General features: G+C 38.2%; 1 protein-coding gene across 2 annotated transcripts in view; it reads right to left on the bottom strand.

Annotated features, from left to right (window-relative positions):
* trappc9 (trafficking protein particle complex subunit 9) overlaps positions 1–15,000 on the bottom strand; it is a 188,472-nt gene that overhangs the window by 76,904 nt on the left and 96,568 nt on the right. For both annotated transcript variants that reach the window (XM_083546769.1, XM_083546768.1), the window contains 3 exons: positions 9,850–9,992; positions 4,330–4,437; positions 1,693–1,846 (listed from right to left, as the gene is read on the bottom strand). In XM_083546769.1, coding sequence (XP_083402895.1) covers positions 1,693–1,846; positions 4,330–4,437; positions 9,850–9,992 — 405 coding nt within the window. The remainder of the gene's footprint in view (positions 1–1,692; positions 1,847–4,329; positions 4,438–9,849; positions 9,993–15,000) is intronic.

Below are 15,000 nucleotides of genomic sequence, written 5' to 3' on the forward strand. Positions count from 1 at the left end.
ATAAGGGATTTGTCAAATAAATCTTAAATATTGTATTAAAGAATTGCGCTAAATAAAGTTTAAATAGAGTTAAAACAGTTGTAGTTATGGCTGTGTGAATAATAAAACTGATCACTTCAAAATATATATTTGATTCGAATATAAACAAAAATATGTGTTTGTAAAATACAGGCTGATATTTCTATAGATAAGCATGTAAATAGAGTTGAGTAGAGTTTAATTAAAAGAGCGTGAGGAACAGGAGCAACATCTTTATACATATATAAATAGTGTAGTTAATGTAGAATTTAAGAAATATTTGTTTAAGAAAAGAGCAAAATTTATTGAGTTGAGTAGAGTTAATGGAGAGTTTAAGCAGTGTGTGTGAGACAGGAGTGATATTTCTACAGATGATTGTATAAATAGAGTTGAGTAAAGTTAATGGAGAGTTTAAGCAGTGTGTGAGACAGGAGTAATATTTCTACAGATGATTGTATAAATAGAGTTGAGTAGAGTTAATGGAGAGTTAAAGCAGTGTGTGTGAGACAGGAGTGATATTTCTACAGATGATTGTATAAATAGAGTTGAGTAGAGTTAATGGATAGTTAAAGCAGTGTGTGAGACAGGAGTGATATTTCTACAGATGATTGTATAAATAGAGTTGAGTAGAGTTAATGGAGAGTTAAAGCAGTGTGTGTGAGACAGGAGTGATATTTCTACAGATGATTGTATAAATAGAGTTGAGTAGAGTTAATGGAGAGTTAAAGCAGTGTGTGTGAGACAGGAGTGATATTTCTACAGATGATTGTATAAATAGAGTTGAGTAGAGTTAATGGATAGTTAAAGCAGTGTGTGTGAGACAGGAGTGATATTTCTACAGATGATTGTATAAATAGAGTTAAGTAGAGTTTTTTAGAGAGGTAAAGCAGTGTGTGTGAGACAGGAGTGATATTTCTACAGATGATTGTATAAATAGAGTTGAGTAGAGTTTTTAAGAGAGGTAAAGCAGTGTGTGTGAGACAGGAGTGATATTTCTACAGATGATTGTATAAATAGAGTTGAGTAGAGTTAATGGAGAGTTAAAGCAGTGTGTGTGAGACAGGAGTGATATTTCTACAGATGATTGTATAAATAGAGTTGAGTAGAGTTAATGGATAGTTAAAGCAGTGTGTGTGAGACAGGAGTGATATTTCTACAGATGATTGTATAAATAGAGTTGAGTAGAGTTTTTTAGAGAGGTAAAGCAGTGTGTGAGACAGGAGTAATATTTCTACAGATGATTGTATAAATAGAGTTGAGTAGAGTTAATGGAGAGTTAAAGCAGTGTGTGTGTGACAGGAGTGATATTTCTACAGATGATTATAGAAATAGAGTTGAGTAGAGTTAATGGAAAGTTAAAGCAGTGTGTGTGAGACAGGAGTGATATTTCTACAGATGATTGTATAAATAGAGTTGAGTAGAGTTATTGAAGAGTTAAAGCAGTGTGTGTGAGACAGGAGCGATATTTTTACAGATGATTGTATAAATAGAGTTGAGTAGAGTTAATGGAAAGTTAAAGCAGTGTGTGTGAGACAGGAGTGATATTTCTACAGATGATTGTATAAATAGTGTTGAGTAGAGTTTATAGAGAGGTAAAGCAGTGTGTGAGAGACAGGAGTAATATTTCTACAGATGATTGTATAAATAGAGTTGAGTAGAGTTTGTAAAGGATATGATGTTCCAGCAGAGCTGTAGAGTGCTGTTGATGTGTCCTCCCTGAACCTGCTGCTTCTCCTCCTCCCTCTCATACACACTGCTCTGCTGCACGGCATCATGGGACGGAACCGGCAAGCTCTCAATGTCAATCTTATCCACCTGTATGGCCATCCTGCGCACACACACACACACACACACACACACACACACACACACACACAGCCATCAAATAACGCAGGAGCTCTCACATGGTGCATCAGAATCATATTTTTGTAGGTGTCTCCAGGATAGTGTGGTTTTATCCCCTCCCTCTTTGATCACTTTATTAACTGATTGATGTGGAAAGTTGTGAGAGCTGCACTCTGCACTTTTTCACCCACACGTGTGTGTATCCATGTGCAGACAGAACAGGCTGCTGCACTCCATATGCCTGCTCTGACTCACTGACCTTCAACCAGGAGTGTTTAGTGTGTGTGTGTGTGTGTGTGTGTGTGTGTGTGTGTGTGTGTGTGTGTGTGTGTGTGTGTGTGTAAACAGAGAGAAGAACAAACATGTGAATTGTAAATTATGTAAATTATTCACCATCTTTTCTCATAACTCTAAGTTCAGAAGAGACGGTTCTCCAAAGAGCAACAAGGTGACATTTCCTGAGTGTTGCTTTGGATACTGATCCTGATTCTGACAGTGACGTCTCGCTGATGGAACGAATTGTGCTAAAGACCCAGGGCAATGATGCACACAGAGTAAACAAGAATGCTGTGCGACGAGGATTCGCTGAGATGGCAGTGAAAATGTAGAAAGGACGAGGATTCTGTGAGAATGCAGCGAGAATGTGGTGAGACAGATTTTGTGAGAATGCAGCCAGACGAGGATTCTGTGAGAATGCAATGAGATAATGCAGTAAGATACAGTGAGACGAGGATTCGGTGAGAATGTTGTGAGACAATGATTAGGTAAAAATGCAGCGAGACAATGATTTGGTGAGAATGTAGTGAGACAAGGATTCGTTGAGAATGCAGTAAGATACAGTGAGACAAGGATTCGGTGAGAATGTGGTGACAATGATTCGGTGAGAATGCAGTGAGACAAGGATTCAGTGAGAATACAGTGAGATATAGTGAAACAAGGATTCGGTGAAAATCCAGTGAGAATGTGGTGAGACAATTATTCGGTGGGAATGCAGTGAGAATGCAGTGAGTTAAGAATTCGGTGAAAATGCAGTGATACGAGGATTTGGTGAGAAAGCAGTGAGAATGCAGTAAGATACAGTAAGACAAGAATTCAGTGAGAATACAGAGGACAAGAAATAGAAAGAGAGAGAAAAAACTAGAAAATGCAATGAGAGAGAAGGGAAGAAAGAGCGAGAGAGAGAGAGAGAGAGAGAGAGAGAGAGAGAGAGAGAGAGAGAGAGAGAGAGAGAGAGAGAGAACAAGATTAACAAAGATTTAGATGGAAAGAGAGATTAAGAGAATATAAAGGAGACAGAGAATATAAAAGAAATGGAAAAAGAGAGAAAGGGAATGAGCAAAAGAGAGAGAGAGATCAGAAAACAAAAGGCTGATCACATTCGCTCTGATAGAGACAAAAAGAGAGTGAAAGACAAGGAAAGAGGGAGGAAAAAATAGACAGATAATAAAAAAAGGAAAAGAGATAAACGAATTACAAAAGAGTGATGACAAAATGATGAGGTTGTAGAAAACAAGAAAAAGAGCACACACACCTGTGGAATCTGTGGAGAGAAAGAGAAAACAATGAGGGAGAAAAGGCAGAAGAGAGAGAGAGAGAGAGAGAGAGAGAGAGAGAGAGAGAGAGAGAGAGAGAGAGAGAGAGAGAAAAGATTGCAAATATACAGTGAAAAGAAGAGAAACATAATGAAATTAAAGAGTGGAAAAGAGAACTGAACCTGAAGAGAAAAATGAAAACAATTTGATGAAATGATGAAAACAAAACCTAAGGGATAGAAATAGAGGATAAAAGGAGAGAAACGACAAGAAAAGACAGAAAGAGTGAATAAGGAGAGAGCGATAAAGACAGAGGGGGAAAAAGAAGAAAGAAAGATCAATGAGAAAAAAAAAAAAAACAGAGCCATAAATTGGAAGGAGAAGGAAAAAAGGGAGGTGTAAATAAAAAGACGAGTGTGAGATGGAGAGCAGAGAGGAAGAGAAAACGAAAGGGAAGACAGCGAGCTATTTTTAGCGCACGTGTTGCAGCTGATGATTGAATGCGGAAAAAATAAAACGCAGCTCTATTTTTAGCTCGCCTCGACCTGACCTGCGAAGCTTTACACACACACACACACACACACACACACACACACACACACACACACACACACACACACACACAAATTCACTGACAGCAGCCTAATGGAGTCATTAATTCAGTAAACACCGAGCCTGTAAAACCTGTGCGCACTGCAGTAGGCGTGGCCTGAAACCCATATATGGACTCAAAGACACACCCATCTGCCACCCTGGTTTCCATAGCAACACCAGATTGAACACACAGACGATTACTAAACAGAGAAATACAATTTTATCACTTGACTGTTCAAAGTGTGTGTGTGTGTGTGTGTGTGTGTGTGTGTGTGTGTGTGTGTGTGTGTGTGTGTGTGTGTGTGTGTGTGTGTGTGTGTGTGTGTGTGTGTGTGTGTACCTCTGACACTCGGTTGAGTGTAGCACCAGCTCTTGGTTCCTGGCAGTGAGTGTGAGTTCATGCTCAGTAGGGTTAAACACATCCAGCAGCAAGTGGCACTGACGAGTACTGTGGACACACACACACACACACACACACAAACACACAAACACACACACAGTCTGAGATTCATGGCGTGTCCGAATCTGAGATATATATGGGTGTGTCTGAATCTGACATGTGGGCACTTCTAAATCTGAGATGTAGGTGTGTCAGAAACTGAGATCAATTATTGAGTCAGAAACAGATATATGGGTGTGTCAGAATCTGAGATATATACAGTAGGTGTGTCAGAAACTGATATTTGGGTGTGTCAGAAACTGAGATATATTATTGTGTTAGAAACATATATATATATATATATATATATATATATATATATATGGGTGTCAGAATATGAGATATATGGGTGTGGCAGAAAATCAGATATATGGTCGTGTCAGAATCTACGATATATGGGTGTGTCAGGATCTAAGATATATGGGTGTGTCAGAATCTGAGCTATATGGGTGTATCAGAGTCTGAGATATATGGGTGTGTCAGAAACTGAGATTTATGGGTGTGTCAGAATCTGAGATTTATGTGTGTCTGAATCTGAGATATATGGCTGTGTCAGAATCTAAAATATACAGGTGTGTCAGAATCTGAGATATATGGGTGTGTCAGAATCTGAGATTTATGTGTGTCTGAATCTGAGATATATGGCTGTGTCAGAATCTAAAATATACAGGTGTGTCAGAATCTGTGATATATGGGTGTGTCAGAATCTGATAAATATGTTTGTGTCAGAGTCTGAGATATATGGGTGTATCAGAATCTAAGATATATGGGTGTGTCAGAATCTGAGATATATGGGTGTTTTAGAATCAGATATATGGGTGTGTCATAAACTGAGATATAGGAGTGTCAGAAACATATATATGGGTGTGTCAGAATCTAAGCTAAACGAGTGTGTCAGAATCTGAGATATATGGGTGTGTCAGAAACTGAGATATATTATTGTGTCAGAAACATATATATATATATGGGTGTGTCAGAATCTGAGATATATACAGTAGGTGTGTCAGAAACTGATATTTGGGTGTGTCAGAAAATGAGATATATTATTGTGTTAGAAACATTATATATATATATATGGGTGTCAGAATATGAGATATATGGGTGTATCAGAGTCGGAGATATATGGGTGTGTCAGAATCTGAGATTTATGGGTGTGTCAGAATCTGAGATTTATGGGTGTGTCAGAATCTGAGATATATGGGTGTGTCAGAATATAAAATATACAGGTGTGTCAGAATCTGTGATATATGGGTGTGTCAGAATCTGATAAATATGTTTGTGTCAGAGTCTGAGATATATGGGTGTATCAGAATCTGAGATATATGGGTGTGTCATAATCTGAGATATAGGAATGTCAGAAACATATATATGAGTGTGTCAGAATCTGAGCTAAATGAGTGTGTCAGAATCTGAGATATATGTGTGTGTCAGAATCTTAGATATAGGAGTTTCAGAAACTGAGATATAGGAGTGTCAGAAACATATATATGGGTGTGTCAGAATCTGAGCTAAATGAGTGTCAGAATCTGAGATATATGTGTGTGTCAGAATCTGAGATATAGGAGTTTCAGAAACTGAGATATAGGTGTGTCAGGAAACTGAGATATATGGGTGTGTTTGAATCTGAGATATATGGGTGTATCAGAAACTGAGATATACGGGTGTGTCAGAATCTGAGATGTATGTGTGTTAAAAACTGAGATATATGGGTGTGTCAGAATCTAAGATATACGAGTGTGTCTGAATCTGAGATATATGGCTGTGTCAGAATCTAAAATATACGAGTGTGTCAGAATCTGATAAATATGTTTGTGTCAGAATCTGAGATATATGGGTGTGTCATAAACTGAGATATAGGAGTGTCAGAAACATATATATGGGTGTGTCAGAATCTGAGCTTAATGAGTGTGTCAGAATCTGAGATATATGGGTGTTTCAGAATCTGATAAATATGTTTGTCTGAATCTGAGATATATGTGTGTTTGAGTCTGATATATGGTCGTTTCGTGGGTCTGATACATATCCGCATGTCTGTGTCTAAAATATACATGTATATATACATATAAATGTCAGAATCTGAGACATGTTTGTATCTGACTCTGAGATACGAGTGTGACTAACTCCGAGATACAGTACCAGCGTGACTGACTCTGAGATACGGGCATGCCTGGTTCTGATATCCAGTGGTGTCTGACTCTAAAAGCTGGAATAACAGAGTATAAATCTTTTTTTACAATTTGAAAACAAAAAGAAAACATTCTTCGAACCAACACTCGCAGAATAAATCTCGCATTTCTCTTTTGGGTATCAGCTCCTGATCAATTGGAGATGAATCATGTGCAGAGCTGCTGCCAGGTTCCAAATGGTGCTGAAAAGCCAGAATCAGAGCCAGAGTGCGGCAGCACTTACTCCACTCTATTTCTCCATTCTCATCCTTTTCACTGTTCCCTCCACTACACACTTCAACATTAACCAGTTTGTGTGTGTGTGTGTGTGTGTGTGTGTGTGTGTGTGTGTGTGTGTGTGTGTGTGTGTGTGTGTGTGTCTTATTTTGCTGAGATTTCAGGTTCGCTAACAAGTTAGAGGAACCGTTACACAATGCAAAACATCAGCACTTATGGAAATGTATATATTTGCTGTTCTTCTGCACCATATTGCAAGAAATCAGGCGGCGTCTCATCCCAGAATGCAATGCACAGGGTAGTTAGAGACCTAAGAGATCGAAGGTTTCGATCAGCATTGGAGTGCTTGAGCGGGACAGACTGAGACACTGAAGCTCTGCTGCATCACTCACTTCAGAGTATCAGCATGGAAAATGGTTTTGTGGGTAAAATAGTATGAATGTTCTAGCAACAACTACCTTCAGGACACAACTGGAGATCACATGAGAAACCTCAATTAGGTGAAATAACACTTAATATGTTATCTTGTGATCACCTTCTCGAGTTGATGGAAACACTGGCAGATGAGGGTAGAGCGTACTGCGACGTTATTACCTATGATGGTGTAAATGTGAAACGAGCCTGATCTTAGCTCCATTGTCCATCTAGGTGTGAATAAACTCCTCGTTTCTGCTCATCTCCATGCTGGAGAAAAGTGGCACCTCTCGCTCTGTGAAAGCAGGATGAGGAGTGATAGGTATGCAGAGGGCCGTGTGGTCTGGAGAGTCAATTATTCAGCACAATGGACAGTGCTGCTGGAGCCTGAATTCACAATGCCACTGATGATGCTCTCTGAGTGTGTGTGTGTGTGTGTGTGTGTGTGTGTGTGTGTGTGTGTGTGTGTGTGTGTGTGTGTGTGTGTGTGTGTGTGTGTGTGTGTGTGTGTGTGTGCAGCGAACTTTCATACACTGCAAACACACTCTCCATAACAGAAGAGTAACTGACCAAAATACCCAGAATCCTTTGTGAGTAGGAAACTTCTGGAAAATATGTTTGGATATATTCACTTTTTTTTATTTCTTAGTAAATAGCACTTCTTTACAGTAAGTAAAAAAGCCACACCTTTGTACTTTGTCTCTGTAAAGGGGGTGTGGTCTTTGTACTTTGTCTCTGTAAAGAAGGTGTGGTCTTTGTACTTTGTCTCTGTAAAAAGGGTGTGGTCTTTGTACGTTGTCTCTGTAAAGAAGGTGTGGTCTTTGTACTTTGTCTCTGTGAAGAGGGTGTGGTCTTTGTACTTTGTTTCTGTAAAGGGGGTGTGGTCTTTGTACTTTGTCTCTGTAAAGAAGGTGTGGTCTTTGTACTTTGTCTCTGTAAAGAGGGTGTGGTCTTTGTACTTTGTCTCTGTAAAGGGGGTGTGGTCTTTGTACGTTGTCGCTTTAAAGAGGGTGTGGTCTTTGTACTTTGTCTCTGTAAAGAGGCTGTGGTCTTTGTACTTTGTCTCTGTAAAGAGGCTGTGGTCTTTGTACTTTGTCTCTGTAAAGAGGCTGTGTTTCCTTGTACTTTGTTTCTGTAAAGGGGGTGTGGTCTTTGTACTTTGTCTCTGTAAAGAGGCTGTGGTCTTTGTACTTTGTCTCTGTAAAGAGGGTGTGGTCTTTGTACTTTGTCTCTGTAAAGAGGCTGTGGTCTTTGTACTTTGTTTCTGTGAAGGGGGTGTGGTCTTTGTACTTTGTCTCTGTAAAGGGGGTGTGACCTTGTACTTTGTTTCTGTAAAGGGGGTGTGGTCTTTGTACTTTGTCTCTGTAAAGGGGGTGTGGTCTTTGTACTTTGTCTCTGTAAAGGGGGTGTGGTCTTTGTACTTTGTCTCTGTAAAGAAGGTGTGGTCTTTGTACTTTGTCTCTGTAAAGAGGGTGTGGTCTTTGTACTTTGTCTCTGTAAAGGGGGTGTGGTCTTTGTACGTTGTCTCTTTAAAGAGGGTGTGGTCTTTGTACTTTGTCTCTGTAAAGAGGCTGTGGTCTTTGTACTTTGTCTCTGTAAAGAGGCTGTGTTCTTTGTACTTTGTTTCTGTAAAGGGGGTGTGGTCTTTGTACTTTGTCTCTGTAAAGAAGGTGTGGTCTTTGTACTTTGTCTCTGTAAAGAGGCTGTGGTCTTTGTACTTTGTCTCTGTAAAGAGGGTGTGGTCTTTGTACTTTGTCTCTGTAAAGAGGCTGTGGTCTTTGTACTTTGTTTCTGTAAAGGGGGTGTGGTCTTTGTACTTTGTCTCTGTAAAGGGGGTGTGACCTTGTACTTTGTTTCTGTAAAGGGGGTGTGGTCTTTGTACTTTGTCTCTGTAAAGGGGGTGTGGTCTTTGTACTTTGTCTCTGTAAAGGGGGTGTGGTCTTTGTACTTTGTCTCTGTAAAGGGGGTGTGGTCTTTGTACTTTGTCTCTGTAAAGGGGGTGTGGTCTTTGTACTTTGTCTCTGTAAAGGAGGTGTGGTCTTTGTACTTTGTCTCTGTAAAGGAGGTGTGTCTTTGTACTTTGTCTCTGTAAAGGGGGTGTGGTCATTGTACTTTGTGTAAAGGGGGTGTGGTCTTTGTACTTTGTTTCTGTAAAGGGGTGTGGTCTTTCTACTTTGTTTCTGTAAAGTGGGTGTGGTCTTTGTACTTTGTCTCTGTTAAGGGGTATGGTCTGTAGTTTTTTCTCTGTAAAGAGGATGTGGTCTTTGTACTTTGTTTCTGTAAAGGAGTATGGTCTTTTTAGTTTTTTTCTCTGTAAAGAGGGTGTTGTCTTTGTACTTTTTTCTCTGTAAAGGGGGTGTGGTCTTCAAGTTTTTTTCACTGTAAAGGGGTGTGGGCTTTGTAGTTTTTTCTCTGTAAAGAGGGTGTGGTCTTTGTACTTTGTCTCTGTAAGTCAGTCTCAGTGATTTGAAGAAAGCAGAAGATCAATGGAAGATGTGAAGATGATGAATCCGGTGTGAGGTTGTAAGACTGCTTCATCAGCACTGACGCGGGCGGCAGAGCTGTCAATCACTCTGTGTGTGTGTGTGTGTGTGTGTGTGTGTACCTGGTAGCCGGGAGAGTGCTGACCCTGGTGAAGAACACTGAGGGCTCCACGTCCACTCTAATGCCTAGACTGAGCTCTCTGTAGTAACCATCCACATGCCCGGGACCTCCACTGTACCGGAAACACAACACACACTCCAGAGTCTACATGGAGGGAGAGAGAGAGAGAGAGAGAGAGAGAGAGAGAGAGAGAGAGAGAGAGAGAGAGAGAGAGAGAGAGAGAGAGAAGATGGTTGGGAGGAACATGATTCTTTTGTCTTATGTACTGAAAACACTCATATGAAACTTATAACAATCATTCCACAAAAAATTCATATTACACAACAAAGACAATGTCCTAATTCACGCAAAAAGGGGTGTGGCTTTTCTATTTAATCTGTGTAACAAAAAGGGGTGTGGCTTTTGTATTTAATCTGTGTAACAAAAAGGGGTGTGGCTTTTGTACTTTTTTGTGTAATAAAAAGGGGTGTGGCTTTTGTATTTAATCTGTGTAACAAAAAGGGGTGTGGCTTTTGTATTTAATCTGTGTAACAAAAAGGGGTGTGGCTTTTGTATTTAATCTGTGTAACAAAAAGGGGTGTGGCTTTTGTACTTTTTTGTGTAATAAAAAGGGGTGTGGCTTTTGTATTTAATCTGTGTAACAAAAAGGGGTGTGGCTTTTGTACTTTTTTGTGTAATAAAAAGGGGTGTGGCTTTTGTCCTTTATCTGTGTAACAAAAATGGGTGTGGCTTTGTACTTTATCTGTGTAATAAAAAAGGGGTGTGGCTTTAGTACTTTATTGGTGTAATAAAAAGGGGTGTGGCTTTAGTACTTTATCGGTGTAATTAAAAAAGGGTGTGGCTTTTAATACTTTACCGGTGTAATAAAAAGGGGTGTGGCTTTAGTACTTTATCGGTGTAATAAAAAGGGGTGTGGCTTTAGTACTTTATCGGTGTAATAAAAAGGGGTGTGGCATCCTCACTGATAGATAAAGTCAAGGTTATTCCTCAGTGTGAGTAAAACTGATCTCCCACCGTGTCCCGGCAGCGTTAAATACCCCGAGAAAGCGGCCGGGGCTTTGATGATGGACAGATGCCTGGCGTTTTGGTGAGGTGAAGGATAAAAGATCCTTAATAGGAGCTGTGTGAAGGCCGTGTTTCCTTACACAGAGAGATAAACTCTTTACCACTGCCCTCTTCCTGTACATCAAAGCCTCTCTACTCAGACTTCACTTTGATTTAACACACACACACACACACACACACACACACACACACACACACACACACACACAAAGATTAAAGAGGACAAGGGAGAGAGGGAGAGAGAGAGAGAAAGAGTGAGTGAGAGAAGGAGAAGTGTTCTTAAGAGGTACACTGTCTCTAATAAGAGACTTTTATACACACACACACACACACACACACACACACACACACACACACACACACACACACACACACACACACACACACACAGCACCTGCATGTATACAGTATATACACTTTAACGCAAATTCATTTTAACGACACTTATTTTATTAACGCGCAATTAATTATTACTTTCATTTTATTGAATAATATAATTTATGGTAGAGAGGCGCTCAGACTCGCTGTGGACAGCAAAAATAATATGATGCATTAAATAAAAAATATACTATCAATTATTTTTATATTAATTATTAATTGATTAATGAATGGAATTATGTTCTGTGTAGTAGTGTTTACAGTCTATATTATAACTTGGCTCATGTTTCTTTTTAGATAGATCTGTTTGTCACAGTCACACACACACACACACACACACACACACACACGTGACGACTGATTTGCTTCAGCCAACTCTAATGCCCTTAAGCAGTTTGGTGTTCAGCTTTGTGCTTTCTGCCAGCCTGTAGTCCCAGCAATGTACAAATGAAGCTCTGTGTGTGTGTGTGTGTGTGTGTGTGTGTGTGTGTGTGTGTGTGTGTGTGTTCCCTGTCTCTAGAAGCCATGTCTGAAGTTTCTCAGTGGAATGCTGCAGGCAGGTAACAGACTGAGCCTAAAATTATAAAAAAAAATAAAATAAAATGCAGAAGGGAACCAAGAACGAGGGAGTGTTTGTGTTTGTGTGTGTGTGTGTGTGTGTGTGTGTGTGTGTGTGTGTGTGTGTGTGTGTGTGTGTGTGTGTGTGTGTGTGTGTGTGGACTGAATTGGACAAACACAACTGTGAAGAAACAACAGACATATATGCACACACGCATACACACACACACACACCCCTAACCTCTGCTGCGATTCTGCCATTTCTTTTTTTCTCACTAACACAACTGTTTCTCAGCTCTCTCTTTTTCTCTCTCTCTCTCTCACACACACACACACAGTAAATCTCTCACCCTCTCAAACTGACTGCTGATCGGTTTCTCTATCAAGCTCTCTCACGCAGCATGATGAGGAGGAAGGCGTGAGCAGAAGAGCAGCAGTACAGTAAGGCAGTGAGTGGTAGAGAGAATAAAGAATATCCTGGGTTTTGTGGTTTAAATCTCATCTTATCTGACCATATGACTGCTGTGCGCTTCTCTTTCAATGTCCAATTTTACATTTAGTCTCCATTCATGCTTATAATAAGCTCCACTCTTCAGGTAAGATGTTCCAGTAGATTTGTTTTTGGGGATTTGTGTAGATTCATTTAGCCACAAAGTGTTAGTAGAGTCAGGTAATGATGTAGGTGAGGAGGCCTGGGGCGCAGTCAGCGTTTACATTCAGAAAGGTGTTCAATAGGTAAGATAAAGTAGTGTAGTATAAAGTAGAATATAAAAGAGTAGTAGGGTTAGATAGAGTATAGTAGAATAAAGTATAGTAGAATAAAGTATTGTTGGGTTAGGGATAAAGTATAGTAGAATAAAGTATAGTAGGGTTGGGTAGAGTATAGTAGAATAAAGTATAGTAGAATAAAGTATTGTTGGGTTAGGGATAAAGTATAGTAGAATAAAGTATAGTAGGGTTGAGTAGAGTATAGTAGAATAAAGTATAGTAGGGTTGGGTAGAGTATAGTAGAATAAAGTATAGTAGAATAAAGTATAGTAGGGTTGAGTAGAGTATAGTAGAATAAAGTATAGTAGGGTTGGGTAGAGTATAGTAGAATAAAGTATAGTAGAATAAAGTATAGTAGGGTTGAGTAGAGTATAGTAGAATAAAGTATAGTAGGGTTGGGTAGAGTATAGTAGAATAAAGTATAGTAGAATAAAGTATAGTAGGGTTGAGTAGAGTATAGTAGAATAAAGTATAGTAGGGTTAAGTAGAGTATAGTAGAATGAAGTATAGTAGAATAAAGTATAGTAGGGTTGAGTAAAGTATAGTAGAATAAAGTATAGTAGGGTTGAGAAAGTATAGTAGAATAAAGTATAGTAGGGTTGAGTAGAGTATAGTAGAATAAAGTATAGTAGAATAAAGTATAGTAGGGTTGAGTAAAGTATAGTAGAATAAAGTATAGTAGGGTTGAGAAAGTATAGTAGAATAAAGTATAGTAGGGTTGAGTAGAGTATAGTAGAATAAAGTATAGTAGAATAAAGTATAGTAGGGTTAGGAAAAGTATAGTAGAATAAAGTATAGTAGGGTTAGGTAGAGTATAGTAGAATAAAGTATAGTAGGGTTGAGTAGAGTATAGTAGAATAAAGTATAGTAGAATAAAGTATAGTAGGGTTAGGGAAAGTATAGTAGAATAAAGTATAGTAGGGTTAGGTAGAGTATAGTAGAATAAAGTATAGTAGAGTTGAGTAGAGTATAGTAGAATAAAGTATAGTAGAATAAAGTATAGTAGGGTTAGGAAAAGTATAGTAGAATAAAGTATAGTAGGGTTAGGTAGAGTATAGTAGAATAAAGTATAGTAGGGTTGAGTAGTGTATAGTAGAATAAAGTATAGTAGAATAAAGTATAGTAGGGTTGAGTAAAGTATAGTAGAATAAAGTATAGTAGGGTTGAGTAAAGTATAGTAGAATAAAGTATAGTAGGGTTGAGTAGAGTATAGTAGAATAAAGTATAGTAGAATAAAGTATAGTAGGGTTAGGGAAAGTATAGTAGAATAAAGTATAGTAGGGTTGAGTAGAGTATAGTAGAATAAAGTATAGTAGAATAAAGTATAGTAGGGTTAGGGAAAGTATAGTAGAATAAAGTATAGTAGGGTTGAGTAGAGTATAGTAGAATAAAGTATAGTAGGGTTAAGTAGAGTATAGTAGAATAAAGTATAGTAGAATAATGTATAGTAGGGTTGAGTAAAGTATAGTAGAATAAAGTATAGTAGGGTTGAGTAAAGTATAGTAGAATAAAGTATAGTAGGGTTGAGTAGAGTATAGTAGAATAAAGTATAGTAGAATAAAGTATAGTAGGGTTAGGGAAAGTATAGTAAAATAAAGTATAGTAGGGTTAGGTAGAGTATAGTAGAATAAAGTATAGTAGAATAAAGTATAGTAGGGTTAGGGAAAGTATAGTAAAATAAAGTATAGTAGGGTTAGGTAGAGTATAGTAGAATAAAGTATAGTAGGGTTGAGTAGAGTATAGTAGAATAAAGTATAGTAGAATAAAGTATAGTAGGGTTAGGGAAAGTATAGTAGAATAAAGTATAGTAGGGTTAGGTAGAGTATAGTAGAATAAAGTATAGTAGGGTTGAGTAGAGTATAGTAGAATAAAGTATAGTAGAATAAAGTATAGTAGGGTTAGGGAAAGTATAGTAGAATAAAGTATAGTAGGGTTGAGTAGAGTATAGTAGAATAAAGTATAGTAGGGTTGAGTAGAGTATAGTAGAATAAAGTATAGTAGGGTTAAGTAGAGTATAATAGAATAAAGTATAGTAGGGTTGGGTAGAGTATAGTAGAATAAAGTATAGTAGGGTTGGGTAAAGTATAGTAGGGTTGAGTAGAGTATAGTAAAATAAAGTATAGTAGGGTTGGGTAGAGTATAGTAGAATAAAGTATAGTAGAATAAAGTATAGTAGGGTTGCATAGAGTATAGTAGAATAAAGTATAGTAGGGTTGAGTAGAGTATAGTAAAATAAAGTATAGTAGGGTTGAGTAGAGTATAGTAGAATAAAGTATAGTAGAATAAAGTATAGTAGGGTTAGGGAAAGTATAGTAGAATAAAGTATAGTAGGGTTAGGTAGAGTATAGTAGAATAAAGTATAGTAGGGTTGAGTAGAGTATAG

This window comes from Silurus aristotelis (assembly GCF_946808225.1).
Source record: "Silurus aristotelis genome assembly, chromosome: 7".
Lineage (NCBI taxonomy): Eukaryota > Metazoa > Chordata > Actinopteri > Siluriformes > Siluridae > Silurus > Silurus aristotelis.